Here is an 18,311-nt window from a genome sequence, read left to right as displayed (position 1 = left end):
CCACGGGGAAGAACAAGTTCAGAGCCATGGGGAAGAGGGTCGTGGGGAATCGGAGCAGGATCAAACAAAGTCGTCCTCAACCAAGGGCAACAATCATGGCTACGCCAGGAGAGGAATGGCCCAACAACCCCTCTCGCTCTTCGTCTAGGGGCACGACTCATGCGTTGGCCTCTCTCGACCTGTGGGACTTCGGCTCTCGTTTAAAATCGACATCTTCATTATCCCGAGCCCGACACCATCAGTCACCCATCGGTTCTCATTGGCTGTCGCCCACAGGGATAAACCCCTCAGTCCTCGGAGCCCGCACGAATGTCACCACGCCAATCGCCCGAACCCGAGTCAACTCCATCTTTTGTCGTGGACGGACACTTGAGCAAAAGCCCTCGAGTCGGCTTCTGCGTTGCAATTGGCCCGGCTCCTCATCCGCATCATGATGCAACAGCTACTCCACCTCAAACGATCATCCGAGATGCCATCAACTCCACCCACGGTGGGATACGAGTGGAGAAACATGACTGGAGCTGTATCCCCGACGATATAAGACTTCTGCGAGGAGTCGAGCAAGGGCCCGAGGTACTGTCTTCAGCTCGAATCATCTCAAACATAACGTCTTACCATGCTTGAAGAACAATTCATCGAGTTCAGCCCCGGTGGCACCGATCTCGTTGACGCTACCATTCTTGTGGACGAGTCCGACTTTGCTGGTGTGAAGATAGCTACTCGCAACTTGTCCCAGGATTTTGCCAGGGTAACAAAGAAAGATCCTCCCCCCGTCGACATAGTCGAAAACTCGAAAGACATCACGGCAGGAGGCTCGAGAGTAGCCATAATTGTCGGTTCCGTTGAGTCGAGTCCGTTATTGCAACGTCTGGAAAGGGAGAATGGCGTTCAGTATAGCGCCATCAGAGGGAGATGGGAGTCCTTCCTCACAGTCTTGGTCGATAAGCCCCTCGGAGGCTGCTTTGATAAGGCACTTGTGATTGCTGGTAGCGACAAGAGGGGCGCCATTTTTGGTATCTACACGCTGTCTGAGCAGATCGGAGTATCCCCGTAAGTGAGCCGGCCAAGAATATCATAGCCAAGTGAGGACTGACACGGACTAGGTGGTACTGGTGGGCCGATGTACCCTCAAAATATCACCCAACCATCTGTGCAAGCCCCAAGTCAACGATACAAGGCGAGCCCTCGATCAAGTATCGAGGGATCTTCCTCAATGATGAGGCTCCAGCTATGACAGGTTGGGTCCTGGAGAAATTTGGCAAGTACAATTCCGAGTTCTACAAGAAGGTTTTCGAACTTCTACTTCGTCTCAAGGTGAGAAAGCATTCTTTGGGTCCATTCGGGAAACTAATGTGTGTCGCCAGGCAAACTTCATGTGGCCTGCCATGTGGCCTGGATACCCAAACCCGGGGGCAAACTTCTTTCTGGATGATCCAGACAACCAGCGGGTAGCTGATGAATATGGCATTGTCATGTCAACATCTCACCATGAGCCAATGCAACGTCTCACAAACGAATGGGTTCTAGAGAACGGAGAAGGAACTTGGGACTGGGACAACAACAAGGAGAAGATGACGCAGTTTTTTGAGCATGGTGCCCAAAGAGCCAAAGGTTACGAGTCATACTTCACCATTGGCATGAGAGGAGAATATGACCGCAGGATCAAGGCGTGTGACCCAGCTGCAGCCATCTCGGATGCCATCAAGACTCAGCGCGAGGTAATCAGTCATGTTTATGGCAGCAGCGACAAAGTTCCACGTAAGTGTTTGACCCTGGGTGAAACTGAGGCGATCTGACATCTTGCAGAACTCCTTCCTCTATACAGAGACATTGAGCAGCTCTATGACACTGGCCGGATCCATGTTCCCGACGACGTGACGTTGCTGTTCCAAGATGACAATAATGGCACCATTCGCCGTCTTCCTACCAAGAAAGAATCTGCTCGAAAGGGTGGTTCTGGTGTGCGTCTCCAGCTTGCCCTCTTGAGGATACCGCTGCTAACAGCCTCCAGCTCTACTACCATTTTGAGTACGTCGGTCTGCCACGGAGCTACAAGTGGATAAACAGTGTCTCGCTGGTAGGTTTAGCTATTACATGAAATAATTCACTGCTGAGAAACCTCTAGGGAAAAGCATGGCACCAGCTTCGACATGCGTACAACCGCAATGTTCGAGAGATCTGGATCTTCAATGTGGGCGATCTGAAGCCACTGGAGACTCCAATCACATGGGCTATGAGTCTAGCATGGAATATCAACCGGATTACATCAGAAAACCTGGGTCACTTCCTCCAAGAGACGGCAGAAAAGACCTTTGGCTCTGAGCTGAGCTGCGAGATTGGCCGTGTCTATCACGGATACGATCGTCTGGTCTCTTTGCGCAAGCATGAGCTTATCGAGCCCACTACCTTTTCCCTACTGCACTACAATGAAGCGGAGACTATTCTTGGCCGATGGGAGAAGCTTTTAGAGGATGCCAAATTGGTATATGACCGCCTCACGGAGGAGCAGAAACCCGCCGGATACCAGCTTATCCTTCACCCTGTCAAGTCGAGCCACATTTTTGTCGCCCTACGCGTAATGCAGGCACGCAACCAACTCTACGCACGACAGAGGCGCAACACCGCCAATACTACCGCCCAGAGTGCTCTTGACCTATTCGATGCGGACTTCGATGTGCAGCTCGAGTACCACTCGCTGCTCGGCGGCAAATGGAACCAGATGCTGAGGCAGACACATCTTGGATATGAAGACACCTGGCACGCGCCCTCTCGAGATATGATCACGGGTTTGGGATATGTGCAACGGCGTCAAGACTCCAATCCTATAGTCGGACAGATGGGCGTCTCTGTTGAGGGTCATCTGGGCGTCCGTCCAGGTCTCATTAACGAGGAGTCTGAACGGACACATCCCAGTCGCCGTGACCTTGTACCAGGCTTGACACTGGGAACCATGAGCCAATACGGCCCTGTTTCCAGGTGGTTCGAGATCTGGAACCGTGGCACTCCGACGATTAACTGGACGGCATCGACACCCTACGCTTGGCTACAACTTTCCAGCTCCTCGGGGTTCTTGGTGCCTGGCAGGGATGATGTGAGAGTCCATGTCACTGTCGACTGGAACCAAGTCCCTGATAACTTTGATCAAGAAGTTTTGATCGATGTTAAATCCGGTATCGGCGATTTTGAGCAGATCCATGTGCCAATTGTGGGACGACGTGCCCCTGATACCTTTCAGCAAGGCTTCATTGAGGGTCCTGGTTATGTCTCTATGCCTGCTACAAGCGGCATCTTCGGCCACGACTATATGCCCATGCCAGACTGTGGTAGGTCTGAAGATGGATCTGTTGGACTGGACCTTACACGCAATGTGAACGACACAGCCGGCTTCCTAGCATATCACCTCTACCAGTTCTCAGACACCCGCACAGCAAAGGTTCTCCTTGAATTCGGCATCACACTCACCACATCGACTGAGGACGTCCCATCGTACGACTTGCAGTTGAATGAAGGGCCTGTCACACACCACAACATTGAACAATATACTGAGGCCAGCAACCGCTTTGGCTTGAAGTTGGGAGTTCCGCGTGCTGAGGGTTGGATGAAGGCGGCAAGCGATCTTGTCTGGAATGTGTCGCATGAAGTGGATAATCTCAAGCCTGGGCCCCAGGTTGTCAAGATTAGGCTTTGCCATCAGAATGTATTGCTCGAGAAGGTGGTAGTGGACTTTGGGGGTGTTCGAGAGAGTTATTTGGGACCACCACCGAGCTACAAAATCGAGGATGCTTGCAGGTGTTGAAGTTATTCGGGAGATATAGACGCGAAGGAATCATCTGTGCCATCTCTTAGGTATTATTAGCAAAAACGGACAATGCGGCAGCAGCTATGGCGAGTTCATGACTCGAGAACCGAGAACCCCTGGCCACGCACAGTATGGGATCAACTTTACCTATTTCAAAGCCCCGCAATTTCTTGTTTACCCCGCGGGAACTATTTAAAGGCCTTCGGCGCCCGCATTAATTCCACATGTTCTTTTCTCCGCTACCCGAATCTCCACCATCCGCATTACATGCAACGACATGACTCCTTCTCCAGCGAACACAACGGAATCGGAAATACCTTCATGTCACGGGTGTCGCCGTCGAAAGCTCAAATGCTCCAGAGAGCAGCCATCCTGCGCCAATTGCCAACGGTCAAGTGAGCCTAGTCACGACCTCTTTCATGATGCTTTCGCTAAGTTGACAGATGAGCCCTGTGTGTACGATGCAAAGAAAAATAAACCAGGCGTCAAAGTTGGAGCCGTTGAAGGTCTGAGTAGACGTTTGGGTATGTTTTCGGAAACAAGGCCTCACTGCAGTGTATATTTGCTCAGGTATTCCAGAGACGCTTGAGCAAGCTTTTCACGATCAAGCAATACAACAGAACGTCACAGCGAGCTTCGACTCAAGCAACGTTACCTCAAGTATTGCTCATCTCACAGGGGCTATCACGTCGTTGGCCTCAGAGATTCAGAGACTTTCTTCAAGGCCCTCCCCTCCACATGCATCAGCTCTCAACGGCGACGGGGATGATCCCGATGAAGGGATCCGCTCTCACAAGAGGAGACGGGTTCAGGGTCACAAATCGGGATCTCACACCCAAGAGACGCCATCGCCAAACGAAACAATCCAGTCCCTGCCACTAGGCCTCGTCGAAGAGCTCGTGCAACTTTACTTTGACAGAGTCTTTTACTGGATTCCCGTCATACACTACCCTCGTTTTAGGGAAGAGATCAAACAGGTATCTGGCCGGCAAAGGCTACGTGTGGTGCTTGATGCAATGTTAGTTGCAACATTGCGGTTTGTTGACGGAAGAAGATACGGTTTATCGGATGATGATATCCAGCGCCTTGTCGAAGAAAGGCGCAATTCGGTACTGATATCTGCCATGAGGTCATTGTCTATCGAGAACCTACAGGCACTAGTTATCCTGGCCTTTACGACTGTAAGTTGTTCCAGCCCGTCACTCAAGACTCGGCCCCAGCACTGTTCCCTCTTCATTAGTTGACATCATTTTCCTAGATTGGAAACGGAGAGCCGTCCAAGACATGGTCCATTATCGCTTCGATGACTAGGACTGTTGATTTCTTGCAGTTAACGACGGAAGGAGAACACGCCAAGACTCGGCACTTACTCCCTGCAATGCCCTTGTCAACTCCGATAGATTGGGTTCAAGAAGAGGAAAGACGACGAGTATTCTGGAACGTCTTCAACCTTGACAGGTAAGCTACCTACTCAAAGTGTGTAGTAATATGCTAACACCCAAGTAAAGATATTGCTCCATCACAACAGGGCAAGATATCTCATACCTAAGTTGTACGATAAGAATACTGATTGAGTTGAGACAGATGGAGCACCGGCATCGCCAGTGATAAGATAAACCGTAGGCTACCAGCGAATGGGTCGTATTGGTATGCAGAAACGCCCGTGGTGTGCCCATACTTTGCAATATCTGTTCCACTAGACGCTGCAATCGGCAGCCCGTACGCACTCGCTCACACACAGTGTTCAACTTGCGGACAGGTCTCAACAGCGGAGACTTGCAATTCGAATATTACAGTTGCAACCGGTGCCGGAAATCCAAGCCTCGCAGATGAACCCTCAAGTGCCTCGTCGATGGGTGGGTTCTCATATGCTGTTCAGGCAACTGAGTACTTGAATCGAATTTCCACCTGCTTTCTCTATCCCGAGGTCGATTTCGATGATCAACAGCAGGTCATAGCTTGGTTGACCCGGTTCAAAGAACTGGACCTTCAACTCGTCCAGTAAGTCTCACTTTTCCCTGGCATCTCTTCACCTCGCTGACTCGTTAATCTAGCTGGAAGATGTTTCTACCAAAGAAATGGAGAGATCCGAACCGAGCTCCAGATACGTCCACAGGCCCTCATGACCTGGATCATAGTATGACTCTTGCACATGTTACGCACAATACCTCTATGATCCTTCTACATCATCGCATCGCCTATCCTCCAAGTAGACAGCGCCAGGTAGTTCCGCTGCCGAGTTCATGCAGTGCCGAGACCTGTCGACTAGCGGCCACCAAAACAAGCAACATTTCCGAGACATGGCTCAGAGTGTGTCCTGAGAAGATCGTCGTCGCATCGCAGATAGCGTTCTGTACGTTCATTAGCGCTAGGCTCTTACTGGGTGAGTCCAGATACAGCACAAGCCGTTATAATGATTGCTGATGCGGATTTAGTTCACTCTCGTCATTATAGCGAAGCTCTGATGCCCGAATTCTGGGTGCTTGTCCGTAGCCTTGAGAACATGTCCAGACGCTGGGCGGGTGTGACTCGTGGTGACTCGGGCCCTTTTCTCAACCTGGCTGGGAAATACGCATTGCATCTCAAAAAAACATACGAGATATGTCAACAAGATGTGACATATAATCCTACAGTACTCGACTACGCCGAGAACATAGAACAGGCGATGAGTTATCACGACCTCGATCAGTCTCGGTCTCAATATCCACGGACAGGATATGACAGCGATGACCCAAGAGCTATGCCAACTTCTATTTCCGGTCAGAAGCTAGGATCAATACCTTCTCATCCTATGGCTCCCCAAGAACATGTCCCACCCGCGCGTCTACAGAACATCTCAACGGGAACCAGCCCACCAGGTAGGGTAACAGGTACGGTTGATCAGCCAGAACACGCCGACAATATGTCGTTCACCGCGGCAAATCCAGACGTTCAGGAGCTACCAGAAGACTTGCTGGCCATATCGCAAGCTCTGATGGACCAGAGGTTCGCCGAGATGGATCGCATCATTACTTTGGATGACTCCTGGTTTGAAGCCACCGCGGGGGCAGCAGATGTATCTTCACTGCATGTTCCTGGGTGGAACACTGCAGAAATGAGGTTCACGGACTTGCAGGGCGATAGAAGTAGTGATACAGGCAGAGACTGGCAAGGGATGCAGTAGATCTACAACCGCTGAGCGACAATCATGGCTGTCGCTTTGCGAGAGAACAACAAGCTAATCCAATAACAATATCAACCAGACTTCTCAATTTAGACTGGCTAATGTGGCTACTTGAGAGAAACATGATGGAGGAAATATCTCTGAGCTCATTCAGCCAAAGGCGGCTTCCGACCCCATACTACCCTCTGCCTATAGTAGGGATGATACTTGCCGGAGTTGATCTCCTTACGGAAATGGGCAATATAGACTTGGACTTCGGCCTCAGTCCAGCCCAACGTGTTGGCCATAAACAACACGACACCCTCAGTATCTGATAGCGCAACATGTCGGCCAAAGTGACCCAACTCTTTCAAGTGAGTGTCCTTGGGCCAGCCTCCTACTGGTGTCTGGGCGTTTCGCTCAGGTTAGATTCTAAACTCGTCAAGAAGAGGAGATTCTTACCTTGTACTCAAACCTCTGGATGTCCACAAAGCCCGCCGCTTCCATGGCTTTCACCTGGACGTCATCTTCGACAATAGTAAAGTTCATCCCGAACTTTTTACCGCCCTCAATAAAGAACTTGCCCCACTGACCAAGTGCGGATTCCTCTTTGACGGTTCCATCATCGCTAGTGAAGAAGGGTGAGGGCTCAAAGCTCTCAACCCAACCGCCCGGTCGGCAGCATCGATACGCTTGAGAGAAAAGTTTATCCCAGTCAGGAATACTGCCGACGAGCCAGCGCATGTGGATGTAGTCGGCGTGGTTGGCAGGGAACGTCCACTCTTGAGTGCAATCTTCGATTTCGCTGAGACGGAAGACACAAGTTAGTAGACATGACCAGCGGTTCTCGGTGTTGGCACGGTTTCAGTTCTTTTGGAACGTACAATTTCAGATTCGGTGGAACCCATGAAGGCTGGATTGGCGAGATATCTGTCCCGATGACCTCTGAGCCGGGGTACTCATCGGCAAAATCCCTACCTTCAGTGTCAGTTATCGACAAGCTGGGTGTGGTATATTTGGGGGTTTACATGGCCCAAATGCCTTTCCGATGCGGAAAGCGTCAGTCAACTCCAAGTCAAATAGGAAAATATTTCAGCCCTTTGGTCCTTTACGTACCGGTGCCGGTTCCAATGTCAATCACTTTCTGAGCAAGGGATGAATGTTAACCCCCACAAGATTTTCTGTGGGCGTGGCAAATATGCTTACTTGGACCTTCTCCTTCTCCAGTGGTGCAAGATGGAGCTTGCCGTTAATGCCAAGAGTCAAAGCATGATGGCTGGGGCTAGATCAGTGACTGAACGATGCCATATTTCCAGCAAGAAATGGCCGTGACTCACTTGATGTCTAGAAACTCGCTCTGCTTTTCGTCGTTGGCTCCCCTTCCTGGGTCAGCATTTGTTGATAAGAAAAGACATTGGAAAATCATTACCAGTACTGCGCATTTCCCATCTCACGGTGATATGTTCGGCCATGGACCTTTCGATACTCGAAAATGCTTGATGAAATTGAGCTTGTTGAAGATGCCGTACTCAAGCCGGTTGTGGAATCGGCATCCGAATTGTCGCCCACGTCGTCGTCCTAGTGCACCGTCAGCGTCCATTTCGCGCTTGGACAGAGTGGATAGTCCTCGGTCGCTATGAACTCAAATCGGCGCACCTGAGAAGCTTGTTGCCAGTGAGAAGCTGGGAGAATACCAACGCCGGTGGAGCCCTCAGCAGCGTTGGATCCGGTGCTCTTGGGGCTCTCGGGGCTCTCGGGGCTCTCGGGGCTCTCGGGGCTCTCGGGGCTCTTGGAGCCCCTCGGACTCTTGCCGGTTTCTGGAGGTGATGACATGATTTTGCCCGGGCGAGATTAGGTGTGTGGACACTGGGCACTCGGTAGAGAGGACTAGAGAAGTCAAAGAATAGAAGCCGAAGAAATCTCTCATTGCGGGGTTCCCCTGGTCACCTAAAAATCCCATGACGAAGAGAGTAGCCAACCACAGTCACATCAGCATCCTTGTTGTATGGATGGTAATTGGTGGATTGAGACATGCATTCGGGCAATACGAGATAAGGTTACAAAGCAGCCAATCTCATCGTTAGTGTCCAATCGGAAGGAATACGCCTATTTGTCATGAACCTAAGCGAGTGGTAGGCTAGCCAGGTCTTGAAATGTTGTGGATGCTTCAAACAGTTTGGTCTACCATTAACGACCAGCACTACACAAGACGATGTGGGTAGCTATAGAAGGCTATGAATAACCATAAAGGCTAAATCGCAAATCTAATCTGATAAAAATTTTCAAATGGTACAGCGGGGCTAAGGGGCATGGGAGGATCAGATGACTACCTATTTAAACCTCCCTTGCATGGCCAAGTGTCTACCTTTTCCCCTCTCACACGTCCCAGGGATTTAACGACTCGATATTCTCTTAATCCACCTACATTCGCGTGGAAGGCTGTTCAAGATGGACATTGTTGCGAAGAACGAGTCCATCTGGTCCAGAGTCAGGAGTAAGATCGTCACATATCACGCCGCTGCAGCCCCATCTTTCCACAACCACTAATCCTAATAGCATTCTTCCTTGGTGCTGCGGCCAGCACGAAAGAAGAGAGGAGGCTGGTCAGGAAGCTTGGTAAGAAAAACGCTGCAATTGGAATTTCCATTCCAGATGACTTACTAGCTACTGTTGATAGACTTCTTCATCATGGTGAGTGGATCGATCTCAGCCTACTTGAGCTGAAGTTCACATCTAATAGGTCTACTGCTGCCTCAGTTACTTTTTCAACTTTCTCGGTATGGATGATTTTACGGAAATGGATTGACAAAGTCAAGAAGATGAGCTTACATCGAATTAGATCGCGCAGCATTCGCCAATGCCTACGTATGATGATTTTGTACAGCAAAATGCCCCGAAGCTAACCCTCTTCTTTAGGTTGCAGGCCTCCGTGAAGATTTGAACATGACTGGTGGAGATTACAGCAACGCCCTTGCAGTCACGACTGCCGGGTATGATTAACGAAGACCCCTGATACCCCAGTTCAATGTTCTGATAGACGTAACAGTATGGCCATTGGTCAACTCCCTCACGGTATTGTCATTCAAAAAGTTGCCCCAAGGATTTGGTTCCCATCCATGGTTGTCATTTGGGCCGGATTGACCGTATTGAGCTGTCCCTCCCACACGTTATACCCTCACTAACTGCTACAGATGGCGAGCGCGGCTGCCAAGACTGTGACACAATTATGTGTCATTCGCTTCTTTTTGGGCTTGGCTGAAGCTAGCACCTACGCTGGCGCGATCTACATCATCAGCTCATGGTATAAGCCCGATGAAATCTCCAAACGCACGGCACTCTTCACTGCATCCGGCCAAGTCGGAACCATGTTTGCTGGTGTCATGATGGCCGCCATCCACAAGGGCATGAACGGCATGAGCGGGCTGCAAGGCTGGCAATGGGTTTTCCTTATTGGTAAATGATTGAAAATCGCTTGACATGGCCTGCTCTAACTGGCGTCATTTTAGATGGCATCATCACGCTCCCCATCGCGGTTTTCGGGTTCCTCTATTTTCCTGATACACCAGATCGTACCCAGGCCAAGTATCTCTCCGCTGATGAGAAAAAGCTGGCACGTTCTCGACTTCCTCCCATTTGTGAAGATGGACATAACATCATGCCACTCTCCCTTGTCAAGCGAGTCTTGATGGCACCTATCTTGTAGGTTTGGCCATCTAGTTTATGGACTTTGTCATGCAACTAACATTGAGACTAGTTGGGTTCTTTTCTTCTGGTCCCCAGTCTGCGCCGCCATTGAAGCCTTCCCCTTCCAGAACAACTTTCTTCTCTGGCTCAAGTATCATTCCAACCATTTCACTCAGACCCAGATCAATACCTATCCTCTCGGTGTCCAGGCCGTCGGCATTGTAGCAAATATGCTCGCAGCTTGGCATATGGACGCCACTGGCCAACGGATCCCGGCGGCCATTGCAGCCATCCTCCTCCAAGTTGTGGTTGGGTCCATGCTTCTCGTCCGTGATATTCCTTTCGCAGGGACATTCTTCGCATTCTATCTCAGTGGGACAGCGTATGCTGTGAACCCTTTGATCTTCGGATGGGCAGGCCTCATTCTGCAGCGTAGTGGTGATGATGCTGTGCGGAGCGTCACCCTATACTCCATGAACATTGGTTCAATGGTGCTGTGGACATTCTGGGGCATCCTCTTCTACTCGGGAGCTGACACACCATACTGGAAAAAGGGCTGCATTGTTCTCCTCGTTTGCTGTTTCGTCATGTTCTGTTACATGTGGCTGGTGTACAAGGTATGAACTATGCCTGCTCTTCTACTTCTACATCCTTACTGACATTTGCAGGTCGACAAGCACACTGCAAAGAAATATCGCGACCGCATGCCTGGAGCCATTGATCCAGAAGCCAAGCTTTCAGAGCCCGTTGAGCTAGCAGAGCAAGAGGTGCCTACTGTTGCGGGAAAGGATGACAAGATCATCGCCCAGAAGGCAGTACATAGCACGCAATAACTCTAGAGGCATCCTTTGTATCTCAATCTGTCGGGCTTCCGTTCATAGATATTGAACAAATAGTCTTGTGGAGATAATGAAGATATCTCTTGCTCAGCGTTCTCTCGTTTGCCGTTTAAGCGGACTACATTGTTGTTACCAGCAATGTGCCCCAGAAAAAGTCATTAGCCACAAGAATAAAGGATTTTCCAAGTAAGATGCCAATGCTACCTAGGATTGAGTAGTAGTTGCTTCCTCTGGTTTCCTTCCATAAACCAAAGTCCTGTGTCTGGTTAGTAAAACGTTTCAAAACTCTGGAGTCTAGGTTACTTACACCTCATAATAAGGGTTCAGCTTCTTATTCCTCAAAGCCTGCCTCATCTCGGCAATAAAAACCTGACATTTATCATACTGCCACCCCATAACCTGCGTCAATAGGTATAGCCCAAAGCCCTCCAACCCCCCGTCAACGAACATCTGCACAAATGACCCGATTTCTTTCAACTTCGGATCAGACGCCCACGCACTCATCGGAAGCCTAAACTTGCGCTCCGAGACGTCCACGAAGCCGGCCTCGTCCATGAGATCTCTCATTCGTGAGCCGATGGCAATCTTGAACGTTTTGCCCATCTTTTCACCTGCCTCTTGGAAGACGGCATTCCAGCGGTGATAAATGTGCTGAGGGTCTGTCACTACATCCGAATGGGCACGGATGTCGAGTTCAAGGTCCTCAAACCAGCCTCCTGGCTTGAGGTGGCGGAAAGCTTTGGCATAGAGAGCGGACCAGTCATTGATGCTACCGTAGAGGTCGCGGATGTGGATGTAGTCAAAGTGGTCAGTTGGCCAAGTCCAATCAAGCTGGGCATCGTCGATGTGGAACTCGCAGTTTGGGGGGATCCAAGAGGGCTGAATAGGGGAGATGTCGGTGCCTATCACTTGGGCTGAGGGGAACTGGTCGGCAAAGTCACTGTAGAAATGTTAACCAAGGTTGATCAATGAAGACTTGCGGGAGCCTGACATTGCCCATATACCGGTACCGGTTCCTACATCCAACACGCGCTGAGAAACTATTATTCTAGGTTCTAAATGCCAAAGATAGGAGTCACGTGCCTGTGGATGGCTGCCAATTGGCGCTTGGTGAAGCTTATTATCGAAATAGAGAAGTATGTAGTGGTGTCTGCAAGACCGTTGAGCGAAAATAGCACACTGAGGCATCGTACGGAGCGTGCTGCCGGGGCATTCGTGGACTCACGTAATGTCTAGACCTTCATTTTGCCGCTCGTCGTTGGGTGCCCTGCCGATTCATGTCAGCTCCGCTCGCGATATCATGCCAGCCGTCGCATTTTGCGATTACGGATATCTCACCAGTACTCGGTTGTCTTGGAGTTCCCGTAGGTGCGACCGTGGATATTTCGGAAGTCTCGGATGCTGTCCGTTAGAGAAGCTGTCGACTCAATTTCCTGACTAGAACACGTCAACGCGCACGGTCACTGTTCAGATGAGAGAGGTTGCTACCTCAACACTGAAGGTGCATCGTCGTGGTCGCCTCCCTCGAACTCCGGGTCCTGCAATCGCACAAAGATTAGTGGGAATGCAACCGAGGGGGCATAAAACGTACTGCTACAATTGGAGCTGACGTGGCAGCCCCCGTTGCAGACTTGGGGCTGGAGGCGGGAGAGGCTGTCTTGGACTTGGGGCTAGACATGGTGCCGTACAAGACTGAAACTTGAGCCGAAACTTTTGAATGATGGGAAAGAGTTGTCGAAAAGAGGCAATGGGTTTTGGAAAGAGAGATACCCCTCAGACTTCAAGACAGGTGATCGGTCAAGGTAACCAGGCCCCCACGCTTGACCCTTGCTCTCCATGCGGGGAGAAATGACCTCCTTCATGGCAGCCAGTGGGAGGAGCATAAAGATGCAATGTGTGGACCTTGTGTCGGTTCAAGGATCAAATTGCAACCAAACCTCCCACGTTTCAAAACAACAAAGTCGCTGCCGTGAGGGGGCGGCCACAATTCGCTCATTGCTGGGGTGGAAGGGTTTGGATTATTATGGCTGTGTTTACCTGTGCACTAGTACCTTAAGAAGGGATATTGAATTTTTAACCAGGAATAAGAATCCGATATTAGAAGACTCTATCCAATTTAGATAATGGTGGTGGAGTGTCCGCGCCAGAGATGTGTAGATACCTATAAGTGTCTGCACTGTTCATTGTTGCTGCGAAATTAGCTACCTACGTGATCTTCAAGGCATGCAATCATGGCCCAAGGAGGGGTTAAGAGGGGGGGTTTTGTCTAAGTTCTTTCTCCTAAAGACGGGGTAGGTTATCGAATTTATATCACAACCTCCTCTAGGGTATGGTCTTCTAGACTTCAGGTAAGCCGGCAAGAACACGAGTTTTGGCTCATGGTCCATTAGAAATATGGTTATCAATCTCATCTAGTTTTGATGCTTCGATTTATCGCCATGTGTCATCGAGTACTAGATAGGAACTGTGTTTCTTTTGCTGGGCTGTCTTAATCTGCTGTCTAGGTAGGTGATGAGGTTTAACCACGTTAATAAGATCCTTGATGAAATTCCGGGGAGCTACGGCCAATCTACTTCTAAACTCTATGCGAGGGATTCCTCTGAGAATGAATAATGTGCTTCCTGGCTTGTTCAAATGCTGGCAGGATCAAAAATATCAGCTAATTCTTTTACCACCGTAGCACACGTGGGATATAGTGGCAGCATGGAGTAACGGCAGGTTAGGAATGTATCTTGGGAATAAATTAGCCGATTTAAGAACGAATAAGGATTGAATAGCGTGAGATTAATCCTTGGACCAAAAATTGGAAACCCCATCCTCTTCAGTTTCTTCAGGTCCACCCAAACGCCTGCCCTCAAGATGCTCCTGGACAGTCTGGTAAATGGCATCAATAACTCTCTTCTCTTCGTCGCTCCAATAACTCAGCCCAGGTACTTCCCGTGCTCCTTCATTCCTCCAACTGGCCACCACATCCGCCACCTCCAGGAAGATGCGTTCTACCCGCCCCCATAAACGAACCCGGACCTCTCTATCCCCGTCGCGCAGTGCAACGTCCTCCATTGACCAAACCTGTAAGTCCAAGGCGTACATTTCACGCAGTAGGGCCATGCAACGTTCTATCTGGCGACCCTTCTGCCGCGTTTCTTCGGCCCAGTGCCGTTGGTCGTCACGCGAGGAAGACCCTGACCTCCTGTACGGCTTTGCTGCTAACTCCCAGCTAATTTCGACGGGTCGCTGGGTCGGTTGCCGCTCTGGCGCCTTGTAGTATTTGTTGATGGAGCTGTCGTTCTTGAGGGCTGAGGGCCGGGGATGTCGCAGCGGCTGGCGTGGCAGTCGTGACTCCAACCCGATGGCCTCTTCGGCTGGTCGGGGGCGGTCATCCTCAGTGTTTTGCCGGTGAGCATTACGGCTAGACGGTCGGCTGGGGACCGAGTGATGGCAGCCCATGACCAGAAACGTGGTGATGAGAAAAATGAATAAGACGATGAGACCGTGGGTGAGGCCGACGATGTTTGAGTGTGCTGGCCCGACTGTGGTGGCACCGATGCCTTCAATGGTGATGGCACATGAGAAGTTTTCGCAGGGCTGGGTCCATTCACAGAGAGAGCCACCACAGGGGTAGACTATAGTGTCATTAGGCCAGTCTTTGGTAGCGTTCCCGCGGTCCCAGGATCCCTTGATGCCTACGAGATTGGGCGGGAATGGCTGTAGCCGCCACCTCTTAGTCGTGACGTTGAGCGCTGCGACGGGGTATGCGAGGAGGTCGTCGGGCGTTGACTTCAAGTGCCAGGCTTCCATGAGTATCGAGGAGGGAAAGCTTGAAGGAACAGATACGGGTTTCCCGCCATGAATGGGGCTCAAGCAGGCAGTAGAAACTGGCTCTGCTGTTCTGAGATGGGTAGTCCAGCCTGCATACTCGCCGGGGCGTTATCAGACCGAATGATGGTGTGGCTTGCATACAAGGCTGCAAACATGCAGGACTTGCCAACGTTTCCAGGATACTTTGAAGTCATGTACTTAATTTTCTATTTACTAAAGCGATATGCGCTTGTAGTTACAAGAGGGATGGCATGGTTCGCCGAGGCATCAGTCATGCTGGGGGCCTCAGGCAAGGTGGACATGCAGCTGGAGGCTTGAAAGCGGGATTTATTGGCAATCATGAAGGGTTTCACACTATCAAACCGGGCGATATCATCCGTCTTCCCTCGGAGCCCCATTGTCTCATAGGTTGGTCGAGTACTCCGCCTTTTCCCGGCCATCGCAGAGCACCCTGACTTGTACCCCCTTGCCGTTGTTGTATCCAACGCGAATCTCTACGTCCATCAAGGCCTTGGTGTAGCCTGACCTTTTCTGCAGACATGATGAGGGCAAATCTTCCAGTTTCACTTCTAGCACGGGAAGCTCATTGCTGGCTAAAAAGCTGTCAGCCGCCTTCGTTCGGAGTATGGACTCATGAGGTTGTGGTTTACCTTCTGGAAGCTGATGCAGTGTAGTCGGAGCCTCAGTCATTGTAGTCGCACAGAATGTGATTCTTGCGGTGCTGCTGCTCCCAAAATAATCATCCTTGAAGGCGCAAGTGACGGGCTGTGTCATCTTGATGGATTTGTCTGGGAGGATCACGTCTCCCTTTCGTACCAGCCAGGTGATCTGGCCGACGGCCATTCTGTGGCCATGGACTTGATCCTTTACGGGACTCTTCTGACCTTTACCCCCGTGCCGCCACTGACTCCACACCTCAGATGCTGCGATGCCGTAGTGTCGTGGACACTCTTTGACTGCCGTTAGCTGGCTGGCCCCGAGGCCTATTACACGAAGAACAGAGCCTTGCGTTACAGCCGTCCAACTGTGTCTGCCTGTCAGCTTGTTCAGAGATCAATATCAACAGCGAACTGGACATACCACTCCTCAGGTCGCGTCACCTCCATCTCGTTGGGGTTATTTCGTGCCCACTCTTGTACCCTCCTGAAGAGATATTCACTTTGCGACAGACCGCCAGACATGAAGACTTTCTGCAGAAACATAGTTGTCAGCGTTATCCTCCACGTGTTTACTCAAGAATTCCTAACCGTGACAATCTCCCCTTTCACTGTGGCTCCCTCAACTTGCTTTGCGATGAGTCTGAGAGTTCCGTTTAAGGACTCGTCAAAGAATCCTTTCATTCTATCCCTGCTCTCAATCAGTCTCAATGCGTCGAGTCAACGAATGAATCATGGCCTACGGATCAATGGTAAGGAGGCCATTCTTGAAGCCCGGCGTTTCAGGCTTCACTTGGATCCCACTTGCCAGTGTAAGGATATTGGTTTCGCTCCCAGTGAATTGGTGTTTGAAGGGATCGAATCTGTTGAGAAGTGTCTTTCTCTCAGGAGTGAGTAGAAAGTGGCCCCCGGTGCCAACCTCGTCATCAAGAATGTCAAGGTTTGTTGTGATGGACTTGAGCCAACGGATAAAAGCTCTGTCGATGAGAGTAGCTCCGCAGTATGCTCCTGTAACAAGAAACGGGGTTTCAACTTTTGAAGTATGATATGGATTGGAATGGGAGTGAGGCAGCTGACGTACCTGTGCCAGGAGCAACTCTTGATATCTCGAGGGGGTTGATCTTGTCGATTCGGTACGTGGCTAGATCCACGGTGCCACCTCCGGCGTCGCAGATCACAAAGCACTCCCCCTAGAAGGGGACGTTAGCCGTAGAGTACCGCTTGGAAACAGATCAACTTACAGGAATGAGACTGTCCTCTTTATTGCGGATGAGCTGTTGCACGGTAAATAAGGCACAAGCCTCGGGTTCTGGAACAAAGTAAACGTTTCGAAGAGTCGGGAACATCTGCTTGTGAAAGGCGCCCATTGCAGCACGATACAGCTTGTTCAATGGCTCGTAGCCCCATTCCTGTCAAAGTTCACGAATTAGTTGAGTCCGGCAGCATAGACATGGGACAATGTAGATATGTCTGGAGTGGAAAGGATGTGACTGACAGCGGGATGGGTTAGAGCAACGTCGAGTGGAATTTGGCCCCCAATCAAAGCAGACGACTGTCCCTTCATGTGAAGGTAGTACTGTCGGGCAATCTTGAGTAAGAAATCCTTGACAATATCCGACGGACTCTTAGTCAAGTGGGTCGGCGCTTCATGGTTGATATCGGCATCTGCAACCTCGCGCAGGCGCTTGACGAGACTCAGACCCTGCACAGCCTCCAGAAGTGCCTCCAACTCAGTGGCAGGACGTCGAGTCTCGAGCTCCAGCTTGGTCCAGTGGAGCACGAGTTTGTGCCGCTCGGCGTCTTTGCCTTGCTGGTGGCTCCGGTTCGTCGCCTTGGAGTAGGATATTTCAGAAGGGACCTTAGGATTACCGCTTCCGCCGCTCCATCCCGTGAAGACCTCGAGGTCGTTGAAGTCAGGCTCACTTAGAGTCTTCTGTTGCATGTATGACAGGCCTTTGTAGTACTCAGCGACTGAACAAATGAAGGCGCAGGATAGCCTAGCTTACCGGTGCTTGTAGTACCATAGTCGAGCCCAAGCACGACGCGATTCTCTAGTCCATTGCCCTGCTTTGAACTAGACACGAACTCATGGGGATTGCTTCTGGGGGCCGCTATGAATATTTCATCTTCGTAGTTGATCATACGCTCCCCAGCTTCTTGCTGGAATGGCGACGAGGGGGGTAATTGCCATCGATGGGCCATTCTGTATGCGATGCAGTCCACAAGGTGAACCCCAAAGAATGGCAGGCTGTGTACTCTCAACCGTGATCTGGAAGCAGTGTCTACTGTTGCGTTGCCGCAGGTATTGGCGGGCTTAAATCCATGTGGCAGAAGGCCCAAGGGGTGTGTGGTTAGGCACACGGCTCTCGCGC

General features: G+C 50.7%; 8 protein-coding genes across 8 annotated transcripts; 4 read left to right on the top strand and 4 right to left on the bottom strand.

Moving 5' to 3' along the window:
• Positions 1–616: 616 nt before the first annotated feature.
• On the top strand, positions 617–3,796 carry NCS57_00507900 (uncharacterized protein; the record flags this gene model as incomplete). Its single annotated transcript, XM_053055018.1, has 6 exons — positions 617–1,050; positions 1,104–1,314; positions 1,365–1,758; positions 1,807–1,961; positions 2,012–2,077; positions 2,126–3,796. The coding sequence occupies 6 exons, from the start codon at positions 617–619 to the stop codon at positions 3,794–3,796; spliced, it is 2,931 nt and encodes a 976-aa protein (XP_052917178.1).
• A 280-nt stretch (positions 3,797–4,076) lies between these two features.
• NCS57_00507800 (Fungal-trans domain-containing protein) lies at positions 4,077–5,348 on the top strand (the record flags this gene model as incomplete). Its single annotated transcript, XM_053055017.1, has 5 exons — positions 4,077–4,194; positions 4,243–4,305; positions 4,355–4,980; positions 5,058–5,257; positions 5,303–5,348. The coding sequence occupies 5 exons, from the start codon at positions 4,077–4,079 to the stop codon at positions 5,346–5,348; spliced, it is 1,053 nt and encodes a 350-aa protein (XP_052917177.1).
• A 303-nt stretch (positions 5,349–5,651) lies between these two features.
• Positions 5,652–6,962, top strand: NCS57_00507700 (Fungal-trans domain-containing protein; the record flags this gene model as incomplete). Its single annotated transcript, XM_053055016.1, has 3 exons — positions 5,652–5,800; positions 5,854–6,182; positions 6,235–6,962. The coding sequence occupies 3 exons, from the start codon at positions 5,652–5,654 to the stop codon at positions 6,960–6,962; spliced, it is 1,206 nt and encodes a 401-aa protein (XP_052917176.1).
• A 146-nt stretch (positions 6,963–7,108) lies between these two features.
• Positions 7,109–8,774, bottom strand: NCS57_00507600 (uncharacterized protein; the record flags this gene model as incomplete). Its single annotated transcript, XM_053055015.1, has 9 exons — positions 7,109–7,348; positions 7,404–7,746; positions 7,826–7,915; positions 7,970–7,982; positions 8,058–8,085; positions 8,148–8,217; positions 8,279–8,320; positions 8,371–8,519; positions 8,598–8,774. The coding sequence occupies 9 exons, from the start codon at positions 8,772–8,774 to the stop codon at positions 7,109–7,111; spliced, it is 1,152 nt and encodes a 383-aa protein (XP_052917175.1).
• A 615-nt stretch (positions 8,775–9,389) lies between these two features.
• NCS57_00507500 (MFS domain-containing protein) lies at positions 9,390–11,458 on the top strand (the record flags this gene model as incomplete). The annotated part of the gene is made up of 11 exons (XM_053055014.1): positions 9,390–9,435; positions 9,498–9,557; positions 9,619–9,632; positions 9,682–9,718; positions 9,781–9,806; positions 9,858–9,931; positions 9,988–10,084; positions 10,133–10,394; positions 10,448–10,640; positions 10,696–11,242; positions 11,294–11,458. 11 exons carry the CDS (start codon positions 9,390–9,392, stop codon positions 11,456–11,458), a joined length of 1,521 nt encoding a protein of 506 aa, XP_052917174.1.
• Positions 11,459–11,668: 210 nt separating this feature from the next.
• Positions 11,669–13,142, bottom strand: NCS57_00507400 (uncharacterized protein; the record flags this gene model as incomplete). The annotated part of the gene is made up of 8 exons (XM_053055013.1): positions 11,669–11,720; positions 11,772–12,404; positions 12,456–12,496; positions 12,544–12,643; positions 12,690–12,731; positions 12,803–12,901; positions 12,953–13,002; positions 13,056–13,142. 8 exons carry the CDS (start codon positions 13,140–13,142, stop codon positions 11,669–11,671), a joined length of 1,104 nt encoding a protein of 367 aa, XP_052917173.1.
• A 1,106-nt stretch (positions 13,143–14,248) lies between these two features.
• NCS57_00507300 (uncharacterized protein) lies at positions 14,249–15,262 on the bottom strand (the record flags this gene model as incomplete). The annotated part of the gene is made up of 1 exon (XM_053055012.1): positions 14,249–15,262. One exon carries the CDS (start codon positions 15,260–15,262, stop codon positions 14,249–14,251), a length of 1,014 nt encoding a protein of 337 aa, XP_052917172.1.
• Positions 15,263–15,685: 423 nt separating this feature from the next.
• On the bottom strand, positions 15,686–18,141 carry NCS57_00507200 (uncharacterized protein; the record flags this gene model as incomplete). The annotated part of the gene is made up of 8 exons (XM_053055011.1): positions 15,686–16,307; positions 16,364–16,473; positions 16,531–16,630; positions 16,683–16,947; positions 17,021–17,129; positions 17,181–17,348; positions 17,435–17,892; positions 17,946–18,141. The coding sequence occupies 8 exons, from the start codon at positions 18,139–18,141 to the stop codon at positions 15,686–15,688; spliced, it is 2,028 nt and encodes a 675-aa protein (XP_052917171.1).
• Positions 18,142–18,311: the final 170 nt, after the last annotated feature.

This window comes from Fusarium keratoplasticum, chromosome 3 (genome assembly GCF_025433545.1).
Source record: "Fusarium keratoplasticum isolate Fu6.1 chromosome 3, whole genome shotgun sequence".
NCBI classification, from domain to species: domain Eukaryota; kingdom Fungi; phylum Ascomycota; class Sordariomycetes; order Hypocreales; family Nectriaceae; genus Fusarium; species Fusarium keratoplasticum.
The sequence above is the reverse complement of the archived record's forward strand: the minus strand, read 5'-3'. Positions and strand labels throughout refer to the sequence as shown.